The sequence below is a fragment of the Crassostrea angulata genome, chromosome 1 (assembly GCF_025612915.1).
Source record: "Crassostrea angulata isolate pt1a10 chromosome 1, ASM2561291v2, whole genome shotgun sequence".
Lineage (NCBI taxonomy): Eukaryota > Metazoa > Mollusca > Bivalvia > Ostreida > Ostreidae > Magallana > Magallana angulata.
Window position 1 is genome coordinate 33436733 of NC_069111.1, and position 24235 is coordinate 33460967.

General features: G+C 34.6%; 1 protein-coding gene across 9 annotated transcripts in view; it reads left to right on the top strand.

Annotated features, from left to right (window-relative positions):
• LOC128166976 (rho family-interacting cell polarization regulator 2-like) overlaps positions 1-24235 on the top strand; it is a 32773-nt gene that overhangs the window by 6356 nt on the left and 2182 nt on the right. For 3 of the 9 annotated variants that reach the window (XM_052832572.1, XM_052832496.1, XM_052832655.1), the window contains 18 exons: positions 663-725; positions 11925-12255; positions 14510-14585; positions 14915-14938; positions 16863-16916; positions 17314-17362; positions 17643-17737; positions 18642-18705; positions 18834-19003; positions 19163-19308; positions 19544-19652; positions 19763-20296; positions 21990-22105; positions 22201-22411; positions 22594-22720; positions 23032-23190; positions 23330-23479; positions 23799-23948. In XM_052832572.1, coding sequence (XP_052688532.1) covers positions 663-725; positions 11925-12255; positions 14510-14585; positions 14915-14938; positions 16863-16916; positions 17314-17362; positions 17643-17737; positions 18642-18705; positions 18834-19003; positions 19163-19308; positions 19544-19652; positions 19763-20296; positions 21990-22105; positions 22201-22411; positions 22594-22720; positions 23032-23190; positions 23330-23479; positions 23799-23948 — 2628 coding nt within the window. Of the gene's footprint in view, positions 1-662; positions 726-6505; positions 7035-8706; positions 9987-10018; positions 10324-10637; positions 11375-11924; positions 12256-14509; positions 14586-14914; positions 14939-16862; positions 16917-17313; positions 17363-17642; positions 17738-18641; positions 18706-18833; positions 19004-19162; positions 19309-19543; positions 19653-19762; positions 20297-21989; positions 22106-22200; positions 22412-22593; positions 22721-23031; positions 23191-23329; positions 23480-23798; positions 23949-24235 lie in introns of those variants that run through there. The other 6 variants (XM_052832807.1, XM_052832887.1, XM_052833059.1 and 3 more) reach the window with 6 other exon arrangements.

The window sequence follows — 24235 nt, forward strand, 5'->3', positions numbered from 1 at the left end:
CAAAAATTGTTTAAAATAAAATGACAACAAATCCTTAATAAGCTAGTTTTTGAGAAATAAATTTTAAAAAATTTGATTACTTTCCCTTCTTTATTTTTGTTAGTTATATTGAAGTTATTTGTTTGTTTTTTAAACACTGCCATATTATACTGGCTCCAAAAAAAAAAAAAAATTTGCAGTGCTGGGGTTGCATGTATCGCTTTTGTCCTTTTAATTTCATGTCTTTCTTTATGTATAAGTCATTTGTTTAAAATGCATGATCAGTAATGAATTTTGGGTGGACACAGATATTGGGGTCAGAGTGACAGTGAAAATACCTTTTAAAGTTACTGGAGGTCTTTTAATTGATTTATTTCCTCTTTACCGACTAACTTTTATAATTTATGACTGTTTTGGTATTTACACTTGAGATCAAAGCTTGGCAATATCAGAGTTTTTGTTCTTTTCATAGGTTGAAATGTATTTTTTTTTAAATTGGTGATATATAAGCTTGAATTTAGAATGATGTGGTTTTTATCAGTTTATTATTTTAATTGAACAAGGAAGTCTAAAAATAATTTCCATTTTAATATTGCACAAACAGTTTTATGATGTTTATAGATACATTTTCCTTGTATTGAGATGTTTCCAGTTTTTTATAGAATTCATTTTTATTCCTTCAGAAAAAAAGGAGGACAAAAAAGTTGCAAGGCACTACAGTTTCCTTGGGATAGGACGACCCAAAGGTAAATACATGCTTGAAAAACATAGGCTTTGTTCTGTAGGTCCTAAAATAATGTATGGCATTTCTTTTACCCAGAAAAGTTTTTAAATAAAAGAGAAAAGAATACTACATACCATACATAAGCTGTAAACTGTGCAGATCTAGAGAGGGTGGAGATTGGGGTGGGGGGGGGGTCTGAACCACCACCTCCCTTGGAAAATTCAAGCTTACAAAATTTACTTAGTAAAACTTCAGAAAATATGCCTTAGACCCCTTGCAAACAAAATATTCCCATAATTCCCTCAATCCCTCCCCCCTTCCCCACTACACCCCACCATCCCCCCCCCCCCCCGCCCCCAACAAAGTTATCCCTGGAACATTTAATACATGAAATATATAATACAACACTCTAACAGATGCATCAAAGCGAGAAAATAAATGATACAATTCATACGACATTGGTTGTTACTGATGAATACAACATTAATCTTGATAGGCTGATCAGTTGTTTTACATGTAATGAATTCACATACTGGATTAAAAAACTAAATAAATTTTCATACAATTTTTTATCTCCAGATTATGTAAGTGGTTATGCAATAATGTTGCCCTAGCTGCCCCAACTGTTTTATTTAAGGGAGGTGGGAAAAAAGAAGACTACATTATTGTACAGCTCTATATAAGTTGACAATAAATACATTAATTTCAGTGATTTATTGTTTTGGTTTATTTTCTATTCGTTTTTTCTTAACTTATAATGATACCATTCAATGTATGCATGGTTTGAATTGTTATCATACCAGATACCTGCTTGTATGTAAATATACTAATATTAGTATCTGGGTCCTAGATTACGCACCACAAAATCTGCCGATATATTCAAGAACAATGATTGTGATTGTGGGGTCAGAGAGTGGAGTCTCTGTTTAGTTGCTAATAATTTTGGGCTTTTAATTGTTAATTAGCATATTTACAAACTTGCTTAAATTATTTTTAGGATTTGTGCCACATTTCTTGCATACCAAAGTGATTTGGCAACAAATGAGATTTTATCACAGGTTATTCTGAGAACTAGTGTCTCTTAAACTAGGTAAACACATTATTAATTTTCATTTGAACTTCTATGTCTCAAACACTGATATCTTGGGTACAGTGGATATGTCAAAGTGATTTGTAACTCCCAGCCAGTTATTTTTTAAGTTTTTACCCTCGATATCTCGAGTACTTGAATATCTGGAAGTTTTTAAACAGTCTCATCTAGTTCAAGATAACGAAGTTTGACTGTATATACATGTATATACATGTATATATAGGGAGAAGAAATTTTAAAAAATGTGAATTTCAAACTTTAAACTCCTCCCCTACCCCCCTACCCCCCTTCCCCCCAACCCCACCAAAAAAAAAGAAAGGAAAAGAAAATCTTATGATGGCATTTGGGGTAAATTGTATAGTTTGCTGATAGAAGCATAATCTCATGTACTTTCCAGTATATGTGTGAATTGTTTTAAATATTCAATAGAACAAAGTAACACTCTTGTCTGAATCAATAACTCTCAGCTAGCTAGACCTCGGCGCCAGAGTTCACATCTACTGAAGAAGAGTTGGGGAGTTATCTCCAAATTAAAATAGTTACATCCTTTTTTCCAATAAACCTCCTTTTCTAAAATAGAAAGACTCCCGTTGAGAGTATATTTAGCAAGTGTCAGTGCTTAGGATGAAAATAGTTCTTCTTATCAAAGTTTTTCACTCCATCAATTTAACAGTCAAGGTTTCTACAGTGTACATGTATTAACTCTGGATTATTGAGTTCTTATATTGTATATCAACTCTGGCTTAATACTTCTTTATGGAATGATCTCAGGTTAACAGCAGCAATATATGTTATTACTTTCTCCCTAGGTACTGATTCAATATAGCCCATAAAGGAGAAGCCCTTTTTAATTGGAAAAAGGTTTTTTTTTTGTTCTGCTTTTTTAAAATTAATGTTTCTTATTATACACTAAAATACACAAAAAGCAAATTTCTTCCTCCTGCTGAAGTTTGTCTACTTTTCCATGTCATCTTGACAAAACATGAAGCTTAGTTTTTTTTTTAGGAATAGAAATAACTCACTTGCCCTAATTACTTGTAAGTAATGAAGAGTAGTAACATTGCAGCTGATTACATGAAATACTCCTGTAATATACCTCTCTTAAGTACAGGCCGCCGGTACATGTAATTAAAGTAAAGTTGTGAAATTGCCGCTGATTACTTAAGTAATACAAAAAAGATGAATTTAAGTTTTAGTATTTCATATTTTTTTTTCAAAAAAGTTTTTTGGTAAGGGAGTGGACAAAAACAATGCAAAACACAAAGGAACATTATTGCTCCATTAAATGTATGACAGCCTTATTACACGTAAGTTCGAAGCTCCCTCCTGCTGCGTTATGTTAGGGTGGGGTGAAGTTAAATCCCTTCGGCCTCAACAGAAACCCTAGTGTCCCTGGGCGTTCATTGCTCCGACAGGCCTGAACACTGTGTAAGATGATCCTCATCTCAAACCTTTATCAATTCGATCTGAATTGTTTTATAAAAAATCTATTACCATGTTCTTACTAAGTTTTTAGATGAAAAGATTCATTTTAATGCTGTAGGTTTGAATTTTGCGTGATTTCATTGTTCTTGGCGGAGGTAAGCACAGATTTCTTTGTGAGATTGTTCATTATTCGTGATACATGTATTTGTCATGGAAAAACTGGGAAAAAGAGAAATTGAATGTTTGCAGTTGCTAGCTGGCTGATTTGAATTTATAAAGGTATTTGAACAAAAACTAATTAAAAAAATGTGTGATCTTGCATTTGAATTCAAATATTTTTGTATCCGAGACATTTACTACAGCTGTACATCTGTATCAAAGACATTTATTTCTTAAAACAAGCTTTAAAATTGCTGTATATTTAATTAATTACTATATCCAGATGAAACAGATAAATGCACAGCTATTGAAATAGCACCGCCTACATCAGATGGTTTAATGTGTTACGGAATATAGGGAAGATCGTGATAAAAAAAAATTGATATACTTATACATATATAACTGTATGCATGTGTAATGTATTTTTAAAAAATCACTATTTCATTATATATTACAATAATTTTCTGAGATCTACAGGAATTTAATTGTAAATTTTGGTTGAATATCATATACTGGTATTGAAACAGAATTAAACAGTGCATGTACAGATATATGGTACATATTAAGGAGGCTCATTGGTCAACAAATTAACCATCAGATCTACCAAATACGTTAAGATATGATTTTTTTACCTATAAACTGTTATTCAGTCAAGAAATATCCATGAATTTTTCGTTTTAAAAATTTGGGAACCCGGTATTTTCTAGATTTTTTATTATGAGCTCTTCTTCAAAAGGAGAATAATACACTCTAAAATTGGCCATGACCATTGAGCCCTCTCAATGATTCACAAAGGCATTCTGACAGAACACAAGTGCACAGCAACAGGAAGAGTTTGAAAGACTTCACTTTTTAAAGAAACATACCTGTTTTCAAAGATTAATGTACATGTATTAGCCAATTCAGGCCCCTCCACTTTTTATTTGGCCACTTTTGTTGAAAAACTATACATATGCTACGTGCCTTGAGCATGCCTATGCAGAAAAAAGGCCATGTTTTATGCATAAAGAAACAGATGACATAGTGCAAATGGTGCAAGATAAACTTGTTTTTAGATAATTTTTTCTCCTTTTTGGATGAGACAGAAACAGACTGACATTTTCATGAAATTCTGACGTGATGGCAGTTTTTAATGTTTGCGGAGAAAATGACATCATAATGTTGATCACTGATATTCATACAGCAATTAGCAGAACTGCCAATGATGTTTGCAGTATTACAAGGCCCTAAGCCTGCCATTGATGAGATGGACTGTGGACTGTAGTGTTCCATGGTCACTGACAGTAGTAGGGTCTCGTTGATGGATGGCCAGTCCAGACGTGGGGGACAGGTTTATGGTGCCAAACATCTTGTTAGTACAGCCTTTTAACAGTCTTTTCTTTCCATTCATTGTCCATGTTGTTTTACAAACAATCCAAAAACATGAACCTGCCATTTCTTTGCCATTATGTAATTTGGTAATCAGTTGATGCATGTTTGCATGCATGCCACAAGTATGAAAGGTTGAGGTGCCTAATTTATCTTGATCTAAAATTTCCTTTTATAATGAAGGGTTAGATGGTGTTAAGAGAAAAATTCTTAGCCAAAAATAATTGCATGAGTTTTTCTAATTTATCAATGAGTTTTGTGTCCTTGGTCTCAGAAAAACTCCATTATTGCTACAATGATATGATCTTCACAAACAAATTGAGTTGTGAACACAGGCCTTGCCTGTTCCTTCACCTTTTGCTTCACCTTGGAGTCAACCTTTTTGTGGATGAAGCATGGATCTGGGTATCAACTCTTGTCTTAGTCAGTGAGTTTATAGATTGATTGATGATTTCTCCTGAAGTCTACAGGGGTTGATGACCAGTACTTGCATAGTCTTCTGCTTTAGTGGGCCGTCTGCTCTAATTCTGGCTCTTGAGTTCATTGGTGTTTGATGGACCATAATTGTTGACATAAGACAGAAGATTGTTTGGTTTGGGATTCAGTTACTAAATTGTTCCATGCACACAGTTAATTTTCTGGCCTTGTTCAATCTTCTGTGCTTATAAGTAAAATCATAGCTAATTCTCTTGCCAAGGTTTTTCCTTCTTTTGACAGGCTTCAAGGTCATTAATCTGTTGACCAATATTTTGCGTAAATTAATTGTGCCCCTTGGAGGGGAAAAAGCCATTAACCTCTGGGTAACAAATTAATAATGTACTGCTAGGCCTGGAAGAAGGGACTAATATGAGCATGCAGGTGTATACAGCCACATGTACCATCAATCACGTAGCTAGAATACACTGCCCGGTTGGTCATAGTGTTAATCCTTGTACAAAGTAATGGTACATGTACCTTGCTACCAGCATGCGTTTATAAAACGTACCTAAACGATCTTTCAGAATTGGATTTGTATGCATGCATGAAGTCCAAATTAAATAACATCTATATTCAGACCACATAAAACATCTTGTCCCTATACATTGTATATTTATGAATTATTTATAAGAAAATTGTCAACATTCTTCTTGATATTTAGGGACAGAATGCATTGTTTTAAAAAGAGAAAACAGGCTGTGTGTTTTAAAAGGTTTGTTTTTTCGAAATTGCCCTGTTTATAATGGGTTGACATAAAAAATGAGGCTCTGCAATCAACTCGGCAAACAGTTGGAACAGGTAATTCCGAGTTCAATTCCAGTCTTGTATTGATTCATTGAAGAGCTTATGTTACTTAATAATAGTCTAGTTAGGTTTTGTTGTCATTGGGTTGACATTCTTAAGTGTTTGTTAGATAAAAGAGGATCTTTCACGCAAACATGTTCCAAACAGCAAGATGTCTATACCGTAATGTTTGTGTGGAATTTGTTTACTAGTTTTTGTTTTGTCGATAACATGATGGCTTGACAAGTTTGATCCTCTCAAGTGTTTTGTTGACAATTTCTTTTGAATACAAATTTGCACAAATTGGGTGATGTAATTGATAATACTTTGCAAAATGGGGTAATAATGGTCACTATATATACTGTTAAAAATCCTCTGAGAAAAAATGAAAAATCTAGGTCCTTGTTTTTGTTTTCTGCACTCAAAGCATTACCCCCCCCCCCCCCCCCCCCAAGTACATTTATTGATGAGCTTGTTTTCTTACTAAATTTACTTTTTATGATGGTCCAAAGGGGAGGAGAGGACACCAGGGATGTCTATTAATAACGCAGATGAAAGGAGACATATTGTCTTGCTGGCTGGGTGAGTGCTGGTCAGGGCCATCAACCTGTCACCAGTACCTAGCCCTGACCAGGACTTATTGGAGGCTGTGTGTTTACATCAACACCAAAACAACAAAAAAGTACCGCTAGATGCATGAGTACAAAAATTATTGCCAATGACAAATGTTTGGGTTTTTTTAATGGCAGTGCACGAAGGAATGAGATGCATTTAGTTTTATGGAATGTGACTGTGTAACAAGTACAGAGTGAGAGAAATTCTGCTCATTTCATTCGAAACAGTTTTTTCATGGTGTGACTTGTCGTTGAAAGTGAAAAAGACCAAGCGTTTTATTTGAGGTTGTTTGGGAATCTATGATGAGGTTTTTACATATTGGACTTGGTGGAGAGGATGAGGAGGACTTTGGGACACCCAAGCTCTTGGACATCTGGAAAAATCCGGACAGATTTGGATCACAGAAATTCAATTGTAGGATATTTTAATTACTCAAAATATGGTTCTTTGATATGCTCCATGTTATTTTTTACCACTGGCTTCAAGAAAAAGTTTATATTCTTTAAAAATTTTGAAGTAGGTGCCCATTTTGCATTGTTAACAATTAAAGTTAACGGACCAATGGGGCAAAAATACAACATGTATGCATAACTTATAAGTTTTCGGACAAGATTAAGTTAAATTGATTACTCCCCCTTTAATATATAGACATTTAAATTTTTATTTTTATTTCAGAAAATAACAGATTAATTCCTAAAGAAGAAAGATTGCATAATTAATTTAAAAGATGATCACTCAGTACAATGAGTGATTAGTTTAATTACAGTATTAAATGTCAGCTTAGATAAACACAAGTCAGCATGGTACATAGTACATACCAACATGTAATGTTTTTGGACAGGTCATTGTATTGTAGAGTGTTGTAGAGCTCAGTGTTGTTCTCTGTCATTCCTAGCCCAGTAATTGATCGCTATCTTGATGTCTGAATGCGGTCATGTCATTTTGACAAGTTTTAATTGTTATACTAAGGTAATCTGACAAGGCCAGACTTCAAAGCAGTCTTTATGGCAGATAAGATCTACTGATCACTTTTTTCAATCAACATTACCCCCAGGCAGTATTGTCTACTGTACAGTAGTGCATGATGCAGTTTCTCTCATTCATTATTCCACCAGAATGATGTACATGTACTTGACTTAAAGAATTGTTTGATATATCTTTTTTAACTTGGATTACTTTGGAAATTTGAACCAATGACTGTGTTGAGGTCTAAGAAATTCTCTAATGGGAAGATACTTGTGGGTATGTAGTGAGTTTTTCCTCTATACTTCCAATGTTGTATGCATATACTCATGAATTGTTTAGACGGAGGATTTATAGCTGTAAATGTGATGGTAATATAATTTTCTTCTAAATATCTCATTTGCATAGGAATATATTCTGAAGACCAATTGAATGCTTTTAAAATGTAGTTCGTATAAAACACTAATAATCCTTTTTTTGTGTAAATTGATTTTAAAGGAGAAATATTACAAGTATTTGCTTGCAAGCCAGATTAATGATTATTTAAACAATTTAACATACTGTTTGAAAATGGGGATCGAGTTTCCATAGAATATTTTTTCCTAAAAAAATAAAAAGAATTAGTAATGCACTAAATACCATTAGGGACAAAGAAATTGTTTAAAGATGAAAGGTTCTTGAAAATTAACCTCCCCTCCCCCCCCCCCCCCCCCCATTTCCTCTTCTTGTGAGTATATACATATTCATCAGTAATTACATGTACTGGTATTTCCTTTATATAGCTGCATTTGCACTTTTTAAGAGCAAACTAATGACTATATATATTTTACTATAAAAGAGAGATATTCAATTGTAACAGCTGTCTCCTGCTTTCAAATACATGTAATTCAATTTGTTAAATCCTTGTTGATCAATATATAAAGCATTTCAAATTTTCAGTGATTTAAAGACTTTTAAAAAAGGTAGTAATTTTCTAACTGTAAATGTTATATATTATAGTATCTGTTTATTACATTATTTTATAATTTTAAATTTCATGGAAACAAAAATGATGAATTTATTTGTTTACTTGAAGCCAGCAAAGAGGAAATCGTTTAAGTGTTACGTGCTTTGTGGGCATTAAAACTGAAAAAAAAGGAAAATCATGTCTGTGATTTCCTGTTGTGAATTCATGTGTGTGCGGATCTTGGATCCTCCACATTCTTAATTGCATCGACCTGGTAACTTGATCTCCCATAACCATCATGACACGGGCCTGTTGATGTCCCATTAATCTTCAGCTTAGTTTTAACTCGGCTGAGGTGAAATTAGGGGCATCGTCAGTGTTTCTAAAAGTATTGAACTCTCCACAACTGATATCTACTAATAGATCAATGGTGCATTCTGTAATGATCTCCCATCATATATTTATTGTCCACTGGGTCACATGCCTTTATCAAGTTGGTCATAACCAAGCATTATATCTTTCCTTGTTCTTTGTTGTCCTACTAAAACTGGGAAATCCCTTAGGTAGCCCAACGTTTTATCCAACAGCTAGCTAGCTAGCTACAGTCAGACTGCATGCCTGTCAGAAAATCCAATTTTATTAAAAAATTATTGTTTGTGAATAGCATCAAACTTCAGCACCAGACATGTGACAGGAACTGTATCCGATAACTCCATGGCTCTGTACAGTAGTGTTTTTATATAGAGATCTGGGAGGAACTGTCACAAGTTTATTACTGCTATAGGCTAATATAACTAACTCGTTGATGCCCCCTGTTGTAAAACCATTGCAAGGCTGGCATGTTTTTCCTCCATGCTCTATAGACTGTTTTAGCCATCGGAAGTGATCAATTTGGAAGTTGAGTAGTGTTTCTTGATAGTTCCACTGAATTGGCTGTTTTCATAATGGATTACGACTCCAGTGTATAGACATATGTAATGTGTGAACTACCACGTCGTGTACAGTAAAGTCGTTAGTTTTATACAGTGAAGTCGTTAGTTTTTAATGAGCCACGTGGAAAAAGCAGAGTAAAAAATCTTTGCTCTCATTGCAGCCTCACAGCTGCTGAAATGATATTTCTGATCGTGGATGGTGATTGTTTTTAACTGTGACTGAATATAATGGGATTTTAATTACAAATCTGATTTATCCTTTAAGCTGGTTAGTACTAATAACATGAAGCAGAGTAGACCAAGATAACATGAATATTGATTGTTGATATACAAGGGAGAGAGAGATATATAGAAAGAGACTGTCGGTCACGCCTTCTACACAAGATGGGAACAATGGCAGATTAAAATTTTTGTTTTACCTGTGTAATTGTTTATCTCCAGGATCAATCATAGTTTACATAGCGCTAAAAGGATAGCCATTTATCGAACTAACTGATGTTAGTCACGACCATAGCTAATCAGAAGGTAAGAATGAAATTGTAGGTCAGCTGGATCAATAAGTCGATTCTTTACTATATACGATGCTATGATGTGTAATATGCTTGTTGTGTAATATGCCAACACACCTATGTTTAGAATGACAGAGGGACATATTTCACTATCACGTAAAAGAGGGACTCTTTGCTTGAGTGTAGATTAGGCATTAGATTTCAGTTCCTCCTCAACCTCACACATTTCATAGGGTGGAGTCCTGATCGTCAGATATATTAAGAGTTCTTGACGCTTATAACAGCAATTCTCTGACTGACTGTATCTGGATTCTGATTTTGAGTGTATTCTGATGATTTAACTGTCATAGAAGGTAATAATTTTGGGACTAAGTATTTTGAACTACTCCTGACATGTCAGTATATTGTGATTTGAATTCTACTGATTGAGTACCATATGTCTACGTTAGTATAGAGCCATCCTATTTTCTGAAATAGCTAGTTCCCGAGAGAGAGCAGCTTCTTCATAGATTAATAAATTTCATTAAGTTACTGTTAAAAAACTTGATTATCTTCTTAAAGTAAGACGCCAGTCACCATGGTAACCGTTTTTTTCTGGGGGGGGGGGGGGGGGTTTGGTGTAGGAAGAGATATTTTTTGGTGTATATTGATTAAATCATCAAATGTACAGTTTCTGATAGAGGAACCAAAATTCCTGCTATATACTGCTTTGTGTGTTTTCTGATTACAAGTGAATGTAAATTTCTGTGTATTAATCGCTTTGAGCATAAATAGAGATCAGTCAATGTATCTTGAAAAGTGATGGCTTTACATACACAATGTTACTAGGCCGTGCAATCAGCTTTTATGTGAGATAGATAGTAGGGAATGGTACATGGAGAAATTTTCGCTCTAGTTAAGTATAGCTTACATTGCAAACTTTTGAAAATCTTTGATAGGAATTACGATGCACATAACAAAATATTTCAACCATATATTTTCTTTTTACAAAATTAATTTTATCACACACAGTACAAAAACTGTAGTACTATTGGGTATAGTGATGTACCCAGTTATATTGACTGTTGGATATTTATATAGTGTTTCTTGGTCTCTGCAAATTCAAGGATTTAGTAGTCAGGAAACCCCCTTCCTGATTGTGAACAACCTGGGAATTTCAGTGCTGTTATCTGCAGGGTAGATAAGGAAGGGGGAGATTCTCCTCATTTTTTGTGACAAAGACCTATGCGCTATTCGTTATCTCCCCTTTTATCAATGGGAGCTTTACTTATTGATAATATTAAGAGCTGCTCTACTGGTACAGTCTCTGATACTGGATGCAAATTAAGGCCTGAAATGTGTTCATTGAGAGTATTATGAGGTGATAATCCCGTGGGATTATGTGGAGATAATGGGATTATACAGGTAATTTACAGGTGTTGGTAAACAATGGGAAGGTTGTAAAGACCTCATACTGACGTACTCATCTGTGCATGTTATTAAGGCAGTTGATTTGTCTACAAATTGAACTGTCACTTTGGCTTTAATTCAGACTGGTACTAGGGGACTTATATTGGCTGATGATATAGTATGGTATGCATAGAATATTGATTATATTTTTGTGATGCAAAATTTTCTGTGCAGCAGGAATAAAAAAATATGGTAGGAGATCAGGGGGAATCTTTGTTGGTTTATTGATCTTAATGAAAAAGGGGGAATGAAATTAAAGTTTTCTTTTGATTTGATCATTTGATTCCCCCATAGCAGGGTTGGAATATTGATATAGGAGATTGGAAGCGGAAACAATGCCCTGAATGGAAAATTTATGACTGTCTGGTGTTTGGCACCATAGAGAGTTTTCATTGGGGCAAGGTTTCATTGGATTGGTTTGCATGGATAGACAATAGATTAAGGTTTCCACTCGATGATGTAACTAGATCTTCTGATGAGTAACTCTTCCTCTTCTCTATTACAGTTCCAGTGACCAGAAAAGATCCCTTCCAGTTGGATAACCATGTTCAATTGGAGCACGTCAGATATAACAGCAAGTCTACCCCTGTCCTGAGAAGTCACTCGTTTGGGGGCAGTCTAGCCATGAAGGCCCACCATGACGTCCAGCACACTCCCTCGGGGGCCCCAGTTCTGGGGGAGACACTCCGGGCCCGGGGACATTGGACCCTCCATAAAAACTCCCCCACCTCTAAGTCCAGCACTAGCCTCAGTTTCAAGAAGTCCCCAAAGATGCCGAAAGTCCCAAGGCCCAATAGAACCCTTCTGATGTTTAATAGCGTCAAAAATGGAATTAGGTAGGTGCATGGTTTCATATTTCAACTTGGTATTTTTATTTGTTTTTAGGTATTTTTTATATATTTTTCTATGAAGGAGCAGTGACTCAGCGAGTTTCATATCATAAGGAAATATTGACTGTGTGCGTGGTTAAATGTACTGCATTGTACTTTATTTGATTGAAGAGATTTTGCGTAATACAATAAGATACCATCTAATCACAAATATTTATTGGTAGCAGTTCTGAAAAGATTATATTTATTGGGAACATTTTTTATTTATGATACCAAGAATTTCAATTGTCCTGAGGCGTGTTATGAATTTTTATTACTTTTGATTTAATATGATGATCAAATTATATTTTTATTGTTGATATGGCTTTAGGGGACATTCATACTTGATGATATCTCTTAAGTAAAATTCTGTTTTCCATTTTTTTTTAAAAATCTTTCTCAGGGTCAGTCAATATTTTATCTATCAAAGCTAGTACACTCCGCATTCATGGTTTTTAAAAATGTCGATTCAAAAAATAAAAAAAACCAAAGATTAATACCTATATTAATCAGATGGATACCATTCATATATTGCCTAGTGGTTACAAGTCCTATAATTTTTAGATAGAAAACTTGAATTTTGGCAGGAAATGGGTACAACAGATTGTCTGTGTTTTTTTTCAAAGTGACAATTAGCTAGAGGCAGAGTGCATAATTAGTATCAGTAAATTAGCCATTGCTATACCTGACCCAACACATTGACTCCTGTGTATATATGCCTCAAGCCCAGCGGAATGTCAAGCATGCATCGACAAAGGAAAGAAGAGCTTCCTTGACAAGTTATTTTCACCTGGAAATGCATGCAAGAGTCCAACTGTGATGTCATGATGTAATTGTATAGATCAAAAACTTTCTTAAGTTCAGATTATTTGGGAGTGGAATTAGAAAAAGTACTTTAATTGTGTGAGACATATTGCACATCCATAGCTGATCACCTTGTCATGCAATTTATCAGCTGATATGGTGGTTTATGGTGGTAGCTAATTTGGTGTGAAATTTATATCTGGCTCCAAGGGTCTTAGCATGAGGGGGTCTCTGAAATCAGTTATAAAGATAACTGTGGTTAAAGAAGGTTGGTTTTTATAGAACTGAACGGAATGTATCATTACACTAGCTCCAAAAATAACATCTACCTGGCCACACCTGAACATGTTATACTTGTACTTGGTATAAAATACTATGATGTTATTTATAAATATATTTATTTGAAAATTATATGAAATATAAAGAGGTTATCATGAGATACATATATAACATCAGTAAAGAAAATACAGTGTGTATATGTGTATGGACTTGTGCGTCACATAGTAAAATATATTATGACATGCGTGTGTTTCCTGTATATTGCTTCCTCAGACATTTAGTAGGTTTGGAATGTCATCTTCTTACTAATTATAAGTAGTGCTTGTGTTACATAAGTACATCTTATTGTGCTGTAAGCAGAAGGGACAGATGTTTGTTTATCCGACATGTGGCTCAAAGTCTCATTAATGACAAAAGCTGGGATTTAAAAACGATCAGCTATATCTGAAATATCTCATGAATTATTAACAGTAAACACACCCAATCTTTATTACAATTGTGTGCAAAGGACTCACCGGGTCTTTCATATGTCTATAGAACTATATGGACAATTTTATGAAAATTGCGATGTCTGACTCACTAGAATCTTCCTTGCTCGCGTGATCCCCATTTTGAATGAGCGTTAGTCATATGAAAAAACGAAATTCTTCCTTCTGAAATAAGATGCTTGTATAAACAAATGTAGCAGAAAATGTTTCATTTTTCGCGTCATTATCAAGTTTTTGAGAAGGCAATTAATGTCACTTTATAGCAGTTTTTACTTCTTTTTAATGCCTATGTTGACTAAAAGCTTTTCTGAATCATTACATGGGTAAAAATTACACAAATACATTTTATATCAACATATAATAATAAATGATGAAAGTTTTATCTGTGTTGTAATCTATATAATTTATATGAATTTAAGGCCTTTAACCTTGAAATGCAGGTGTTCTATAATATAGAATATCAGTTTTTCGTTACAATTGCTTTCATATTAATTTTTATCTACATGAATTTGCATATATATATATATATATGTAAATAAGTGACACATGTTGTATTTATTTTATCATCATTTGAATCAGAGTATACATATTTTCACCCACATATGGCATCCAAACGACAATTTAACTGTTTCCTTTTCTCTCTGTTACAGAGATTTTATCCAGGCCACCAGGGATGATATTGAGGCTCTACATTCCAGGACTGTTGACCAAACTACCACCTCACAAGTAAGCACTGAAACACTCGGATCTACATCTAATGGAAAAAACACATCGACACCAATCAAACACACAGCAAACATCGCATAGAACTAAGACCAGCATTCCCTGCTACCTTTTATCTTCTAAAGAATTCTATATACACTTAATTAATTGGTCATCCCTATTGGAGTCATAGAATAATTTGCAAATTTTTTACGGTCATTTTTGTGTTTTACTTCCTTTTTTTTTTTTTAATAAAAACCACAACAAAATTTTCACAATTAAGCAGAATTATATGACAAGTTTCTGAGTTGAAAAGATTTATTATTTTATTTGATGGAACTTTAACTCTGTAGGGAAGATTGCTGGAAACAGACAAGGTAATAACTGCCAGCATTGTCGGTGATGTCCTAATCAACCTAATTATGTTGTTTGTTTAAACTAATTAAAAAAAATAAAGCATCCTTATCCTGCATGAGATTTTGATGAAATAATTGTTTTGTGCGGGTATGATTAGCATGGAAACTGTACCACTTTGTGTGTCAGCATGTACGTCTTGCACTAATGAAGGGTTAGATATTACAAAGTTGCACTGCATACCATAATTACTTAAGTTTTTCCTCAAGTTGTGGCCAGGCATATATATGTATTAATGAATAGTAAGGAAGTACCAGTATCCAAAGAATTTATAAACTTCCCTAAGACTTTGCCTTAAGATTCTTTCAAATTCTGTTTAAAACTACAAAGTTCCTACAAAATGAGTGCCTCCTGCCCCTATGCTTTTTAAGTAATATGCCTCAAAGATGAAAAGATTGGCAGAATGGAATAGTTTCAATGGAGACTATTCCTGGGCCAGTGTCTGAGTATATTCCTCCTGGCGCCTACCTACATGCCTTAAATGATAAAAAGTTAAGAGGGGATGGATTTGGAGCTATATAGAGATTCTTCTTCCTCCCCCCCCCCCCCTCCCCAATAAAAAAAGAAAAAGACCCCCAGATTCTAATGAAGCTCTGAGCTGACGTATAACATACACGTATGTAGGTTTGTGAAGTAGTTGTGATGTCATTTGTTCACCTGAATCCCTGTTTATGTTTGGTCAACCATTATTTGTGTAGGAAGGAAGTGTGGGGTTTATTATTACGGTAGTTTTTTTTTCCCCGCAGATGGTAGACATTATTGCGTAGAGATGATCAATAAACTAACAGTAGCGCTACAGTACAGAAAGCTAGTAGTTTGTTTTCGTCATGACACAAAAACCATCTTTGTTGAAGATCAATAGCGGCCAATTATATATTACTTTACGTAATTTTCAACAAGCAGCCTAATTTTAACCGTTAAGTGTTCGTTGTAGAACCTTTCAAGATTGAAGTTGAAACTTAATTTGATACTTGTAATTTTTAAGTATATCACCATGCAATCCATGTACTTAAAATAGACGAAAACAGGTACTTGGATGATTTCATGTTTAACTACATGAACTTATTAAGATTTTGGTGTGGCGAATGGTTGAGCCTTTTAAATTAATAGTGTAGATTCACTCCTATGGAATTTTTTGGTAAACATCTATAATGAGAAATAGATCTTTTTTGCAAAATTTCAAATAAACTTGTTATTGGTTGAAAACTTAAAATGATGTACATATTTAAATGTATCGTTTTTAGCATGAGAGACCAAAAGGTCTCATATATCATGATTTTAATCCACCTTTGCTGCTAACAATTACTGTGTACAATAAAAAAGAAATACTTTTAAAGTGCCAGATTTTATGAAGACAGGCAATTTATCATTATTTGGGACAGTCAGTGCGACCTTCCTGTTCAAACCAAATAACATTTTATGGGAAGTCTTAAACATTAGCAAAATAAAATCTTTTTGAAACATCTAAAGAAATGAGGGTAGACAAATGGCACCATTTTCCTCATTACGGTATTTTTATGGCAGTGGTCTAAGTGGCTCAAATAAAGAGCTCGTAAACAACTCATTTAGAGTGTGAATTTTTACACTGAGTACCATTAAGAAAATTTGATTTCTTAGTAGGAGCAGTGCATGCAGATGTTGTTTTCATTTACACATAAACACCCTTTGTAGCAAAATATATTTGTGTGGTCTTTTAGAGAAAAATTATGAAACCAGGAAAGCATACCGGTACAATAGATCATTGTTCAGAATTTCATTACATGTATATGAATTAAAAGTTTAGAAGATCAAATATATTTTTCTTGGAATATTATGATTGAATGAACATTTAAAATGAATAGAAAACATATAATAAATGAAGACTGTTATTTTGTTTCTTTATTGCAGCAAATTAAATCTGCTGAGAGATACCTAAAGAGATTAGAATTTCATCTGGCAAAGGTAAGAAACGAGAGAGAGAGAGAGAGAGAGAGAGAGAGAGAGATTATGATTCCTGATTTTTAATTCACATCAATTTGGTTCACTACATGGACATTGGATACCACAATTGGGTTGCTCAACACAACAACATGTTACATGTATTCTTGAATTGAGTCAGTTCTGACTTTTGGGATATAAATCCATGTCCAAGACAAATTTTTTCAATATCATTAGCTAATTAACTTGAGATACAAATTTTAAGGTGATCTTTCCTGTTTTGCTTGTAAATGGACAAAGAGTATGAATCAAACATTAGAAAAATTTAATTATTTTCTGGTACAGCATGCATTGCTAAAGAATTTCATTATTATCTGATGCAGCATACAATGCTAAAGAATTTCATCATTTTCCAATTTAGATTGAGGAACTCCATGACAATTATATTGTACAGCAACAAATGAGAGAAGGTGAGTGCAATCAAACTGGATTATAAAGTCACGGCAGGATTATGGCTCATTCAAAACAGCTCACATATTTTCTCTAGCTGTTGGATCTCTGTGGCAATACACTTTGAAAGTCGTCCAATTTAACAGCTGAAAACAAAGCTATATTAAGAGGTTTAAAGATAAGATGAAACCAAAGCCTCCCTGTTGATTTTTTTTTTGTTCTTGCAGACTACCCAAATTCTCCAACCAGCTAATGCTTTTTACTATCTGTTGGAGCTCATTTTTGAAATTAATGTTTCAGGTACTAGAACCTTGCAGCGAGCCTTCATAGTATCTCCCCATCGCAAGAAAGACTCGATGGAGAGAGTTCGATACGGACTGAAGGAATGCTCCCAGGTTGGTATTGACCGAGACACAAGCTGCCATATAAAATTAGAGAAAAGCAGCATCATAAATCAGGCTTATAGTTTGATATGGAAACCATTAAAGCAATCCACATTGAGTTAATCAATATGTTTTAATTTCTCATTAATGATTTTTCTCCTTTTTTATATCAATAAATAGAAATAAAATGAAAGGCCAAGGAAAAAAAATATAAGTTTCTTTGCTTTCACATGGAAGATGTTCAAGGTGCTGTTTTGTAATGAATTTCCCTTGTCAAAAATCATTCTGTAATGTCCTTCAAAATCAAAGTGAAATAAAAATATTATTCTGTGTCATAACCATTTCATGTAGCCTTATTTCACCCAAAATTATAAATTCAAGTTCGGTGCTAAATAAGAAATTCAAGTTTGAAAGATACTATTAGAATAATGATACTTGTAAATGATAAGTTATTAAAGTTGTGGCAATATAACAAGATCAAACAATATTTGTTGATATGACCAAGTTTTTGTTTGTTTTTCATCACTTCATTTAAGTGATGTAGTTATTTCTGATTAATGAATTTTTCACAGTGCCATGGAATGTCTTTCCTAATAGTTATATTGTTAATCAGTTAAACTTGTTGTTTCAATCTATTGTCCTCTAAAAAGATCCAAGACCATCAATGTTAGCAAAAAAAAAAAAGAAACAACACCAAACACCATTGCCCAGAATTTCTGGGTAGATCAGCAGGTCAAAGATCTATGATCTTCTGTAAGACTGTTCATTATCATCTGTCATTCTCTTTACCTGTTCTATCACTGGCGAGTTCAATGCAAGTTCAGGAAAACTTTTGTCAAAGAAGAGATTTACAAGGTGAAAGGGAGAGAACTCTTAGAAGATTTTGTAATTTTAAGTGGATGTTTCTATTTTGTAGACAATGTGCTCCATCGAGGCACAGCTGGAGGCTATGATGGGAACTTTCTCATGTAAACTAAAAGGTATTCACAAAAGTTAGCAAATCTGAAAATATTAGCATTGATTTTTGACAATTACATGTTAAGTGACATTTCAAGAACTGATTCCTTGCATGTTTTTGCATGGTTGTAAATTAAGTTTGTCTTCTCAGGAATGGCTGGATTTGCCAGATTGTGTCCAGGAGATGTGTTTGAAATTGTTGTCAAACATGGCCACCAGAAGTGGAAATCTAAAGGCAGGATAGAAAAGAATGGAACCCAGAGATGGGACCATCCAGATTTCAAATTCAAGGCAGTCATTGGAGATGTTTTCAACATTAAGGTACATTGATTCATTTTCCTCTCCACAAAACAATAATTGGTTGGTCAGTTGTTTTCAGTCATATTGTAATGGGTTAATTTGCCTCTCTTTTCATAGCAATTAAAAGTTTTGAGTGTAAGTTTTATAAGAACTAGTTAAGAAATGGACTTGTAATTTCAGGGCATTGAGCTAAGGATGCTGAAGTCGGTGACTCTGGGGCAGAAGAAGTGTGAGACCAAGGAGTTGTTTTCGGCCAACCCCCAGCTGATGACCGTCAGCATCAACACCAACGGCTCCCTCAAACTCAGTGTCATCATCATCTGGAAGTATGTCACATATTTAACAGTTTGTAACCTTTAAAGTGGCTATCAGTATGCAATGTATCAATATCTACCCTCCCCCAAAATATAATACTGTGGTTTCTTTGAAATTGGTTGAATACCAAGTTTACATGGATTAAGTTGTTGAGTTTATAAGCGAAATTGATGGCTACGAATACTGATGAAAGTAGCCAATTGATTTATTAATCTTGTTATGTGGAGATTCTGTTTCTATCTCTAGTCCTCTGGATGGGGTGGAGGAGACTATGCCATACTTCGATGTCCCCCTCCGACAGCCCAGCACCCCCAGGAGGCGACCAGTATCAGTAATGGCTCTCAATGGAGAACTGGTAGGTGCATTCTCTATATCAGTATGTTGCATTTGATATCTCTCTTATAATTCGTTCTTCAAATGAAGATAGACCTTTATTATACCAAACTTCTGTGTGTAATGTTTCAGAGCCAGAGTGATTTTCTGGGAGCAGAGAGAAGATACTCCAATCCCATCAGTATGACACAAACAAAAGACGATAATTTCATTCTGAGAGCCTCGGCTCCCCCTAGTGTACACCCATCACCTCATCATTATGGACACCATTTATCCAGCCAATCAAACGCCATGTACTTGCCCAGTGGTGCTTCCCCCCAGTTCAGAAACGCTCACTCTCCCCCCGTGACGTCTAGATTTGTGGATCCTCGTCAACAGATACCTCAGAGATATACTGTGTCACAACCAAACTTGAACTCAGGGGCAGGGACCTCCCCCACCCCTAACAGAATTACACACTTTCTGTCCAGTGGTTCTAGCGATACTTACGGAAATATGCACTTTAATGTGGCCATGGGACATGGCATAACCTTGACTAAGGACGAGCCTGTGCACATTGAGGATGCATTGAACAGTTTAAGTGCTAGTCTAGAGGATTATCACGGACAGTACCGAGAACTGGAGAAGTTGGAGGATGTGGTGGTCGTGTTGGAGCAGGTTCTAAGAGTGAGTACTGTGTTATCATAGACCATCAGTGCCTGCCATAGCAATCCTAAAAGTTCATGAAAGTACATGTATTGTTAACATGCAGTGGTGTTGAAAGTAGGACATCGCTGCAAAAAGAATGGTTTTTGTGTTCTTCAACATAATATGTTGCAAGGGAATTATATTTTTATTGCTTCTTGCATTACTTTCAAATTCTGATGCCTGTTTTGTCATAGAAATGTACTTTAATTTCTAGTTCGATACAAATTTAGTAAATACGAGGGTCAATCAAAAAATACGAAGACTTTTGTCATATCTATGTTACTTAACGTCATATCATTACTAAATTTGGAAGACATAATTCAACAATAGTTTCAAAAAATTTGCAAGAAAAAAAGTTAATAAATTTCTTTATTTCTAAGAATTGTTTAGAATTTAATCCTGCAAAAATGAGGTCACGGCGCATGGTCAAAATGTGTGTTATGTCAACAATAAACCATATTATGTTGAAAGTAATATCTCCATAAATTGGGCTTTAAACCAAATAATATTGAAACTTCAAATTTAGTATAGTTCATGGTATTCTATGTACCAAATAATGACGGAATAAATTGTTTTGTCGAACAGATATTAGTAACTTAAGTCAGATAGTCCTCTTTAGAATTGACTAAAAACATCGACGTTGCCGGACGTCACGGCGCAACGAGAAGTACAAATAAAATGGATTTAACTCAGGAAAAAGCCGATACAAGCTGTGAAAATGCTCAATGGTGCAAAAAAAAGTCAACAATTATTTGCAAGTTTGTGTTTTACTGTAATAAATTTTGTGGGGGTGGTGGTCATTGTATTTTGAATATAAAACAGTCTGAAAGAGAGTAGAATATCTGTAAATATTTTGTCAAAAAAGAATTAACGTCAACCGACGTTCAGGGTTATCCTTACTGTGAACTAAGAGATACACGGTTAGAAAATGAAAACTTTGAAGAACTAACTTATGATTTTCGTACAAATGTGTGCAAATAAGATGTTTAGTGGTTCAGTGCCATTTTAAATTGTAAGGAGAAAGGCACAAGAGACTAAGCATGATATAAAGATGGGGTATATCTATAAACTGTGCGTGTTTAATCTTGACGTCATGTTTTGAACGTTACCGTGCGCCGTGGTGACAAAACATGTTGTTTTTAAAAAGGGGTAACAAAAATACCGTCTCATCAAATGGACTAAAACTTGGCATATCAATAACATAAGTGTTGGTGCACAGATTAATCTGTTAAGTATGACTTTCATGAAAAATATATGATAAACAGCCACATTGTCTTCGTATTTTTTGATTGACCCTCGTAGTTCCAAAAATTAGTGTATGGTTTTTGGGTAACATAAGTATTTTTAAAGAGAACTCTCATTCTTTGTCCGAGGATAATAAGCATATTGAATATTAGCTATCTCAACACTATTACTGATGCCAAAATTTTGCGAACCCTATATTTATATACTATATCAGAATATTTTTATTTCCCATCCCCCCACTCCCCATACTAGGTACCATGCCATATGGGGGCCAATATATAATCTTTCTGTATTCTGGTTTTATTTTTGTATTTTAAAAAACAGCAGTACTTATACCATATTATCTTTATCCGTTGACCTTTAATAGTTCAATTCATCTAGTTTTTCCTTTCAATGTGTATCAATTGTAATTATTTTACTTGCACAGAAGGAATCTAGATGTAGTTCTCGGTCAGGCAGTATATGTGTGTCTGTTCGGGATGCCCTCGGTGCTTTTGATTTCTTGGATACTGAGGAGACAGAAGAAGGAGGGGAGACAAATCAGTATGTTCCCATTTTCATTTGAATGAAACCTGCTACATTTTTCAAAACAAGATAGTTTGATAAAATGCTTAATTTTGTTTGCCTTTTTTCTTCAGAGAATCTACAATTTTCGACCATGTGATGTCAAGTCCTGAATCAACGGCTAAGACTGCTGATTCTGGCATTGAATCACTGGCTAAGCGGTTGTCAGAGGATGTCAATCTAGGATCCAGTGAGGGTTCAAGTCCTCTTCCCCCCAGCACTGGAAACGAACAGGTGGATCAGGCTCTTGTGTTCCACTTGGTGTACTGTGAACGGCTGCTGGAGGTAAAACATTTTTTAAATAAAATTATTTTAAGACAATTCTGAAAAAAAAATACTTATAAAAGATAACCTATTTTTTACTTTAAACTTTGTCAATGGATTAACCTGTACATACAGAAATATTGACTTTAAAGGACTTTGACAACTTCACAAGATGAATTTAACTTTGTGAATTTCATTTACAGAGCTTAGGAAGTTTTGGACCATTAAAATGCAGAGAAATTTATGCACTAGACAGACTACAAAAACAAGCAGATATTATTGAACACCTTATAAAGATTTCACAGTCCTCAGAATTGGATCTCCATGCCAGTAAGTAGTGTCCAGATGAAAGTATCATTATGCCAACTGTACTTGATTTCTATATCACTTCTACTTAATAATGACATAGGCATAAAATAGTCATTTTTGATTAAAAAAAAAATAAATTATGAGCTGATATTGCAATGTCTGTAACAATTATACCTAAGGTAAACAACAACAAAAAAGATTTTTTTCAACATGAACATGTTCACATGACTAAATGTACATGAACATGTTCACATGACTAGATGTATATGAACATGTTCACATGACTAGAAGTATATGAACATGTTCACATGACTAGATGTATATTTTAACAGTTATGACAGAGCTGAGTGAGGACAAAAGTTTACGAGAGTTCTGGGTGAGATGTACAGACACCAATGTCCTCTACATACACCCAGAGAAACTTGTCACTGCTTTTGAACAAAAGTATGGAGCTCAGCTACAGAGTAAATACAGCAGGGATCCAAAGAAAGGTAGATTTTTATTGAATGGAAGTCTGTAAATTCCCCCAAATTTTCATTGATACAAGATTTAGAATTTTGGAAGCTATTTTTACTAAATTTAAAAGAGGACAAAGAGGAAATTCAGTATTTTTTTTAATTTTTGAATCAGTTTTAAGACACCTGGTGATGAGAATTCTAGATGTCCCAAGCTATGATCCTGAAAAGGTCAAGGCTACCTGTGTGGTCACGCTTCACCAATTCCTGCAGTATTTCAAGGACGAGGGAGGCTTACAGAATGTAGATGCTGTAGCAGCTGAATGTAAGAATTGTTCTGTAATTGTTAAAGTTTTAAAGGAAAAAACAAAAACCAATGCTAAGTACATACACAAGACTGCCTTTGAAGTATTTGGCCAAGGGAGGACTCTTGGTTGAATGTTATAATAAATGGGTGGCATTGCATTTATCTCTTCTAGTCAAGGCAAGTGATTGATTTTTAGCAGTGGTAGATGGGTATCTCTAAAGTTTTGCTAAATCTGGTATACATGTACTTACAATGTACATGTATTTAATTAAGATCAACTTTTGCCTCATCTTTCTACCAGAAGCAATCTGAAACTTCACTTCTTTGTTACTTTCAGTGCAATTGATAGAGAGGTTGTGTTCCGGGAAATCTGAGAGTATAATCAAATGTGTGATGTCCCTGAAAGACACGCTACCCCCCTCCCCCTGCCTCAAGGTGATGGGGGCTCTCCTGGTCAGTGGCAGCAATGATGTAGCCAAGACAATTGGTAAGTTGTCTGCGTATATACATCGTATGTCCAAGTATGGAAAACACTCATGCAATTACAGGTACTAGGTACACAGGTACATGTGGTCAATCTTTTCCATCAATGATGCTTCTGACTTCATTAATGTTACTACATGTATGTATAAAAGATATTTTATTTAGTGAGTAATACGTGTTTCACTATGTATAAAAAATGCCAATGATAATTCAATCATAGAACATTTTATGGTGTGTGGGTAAGATAATGACAGCTATATAAGTCTGTGGTGTCGCTGTGTCACCTGGCCA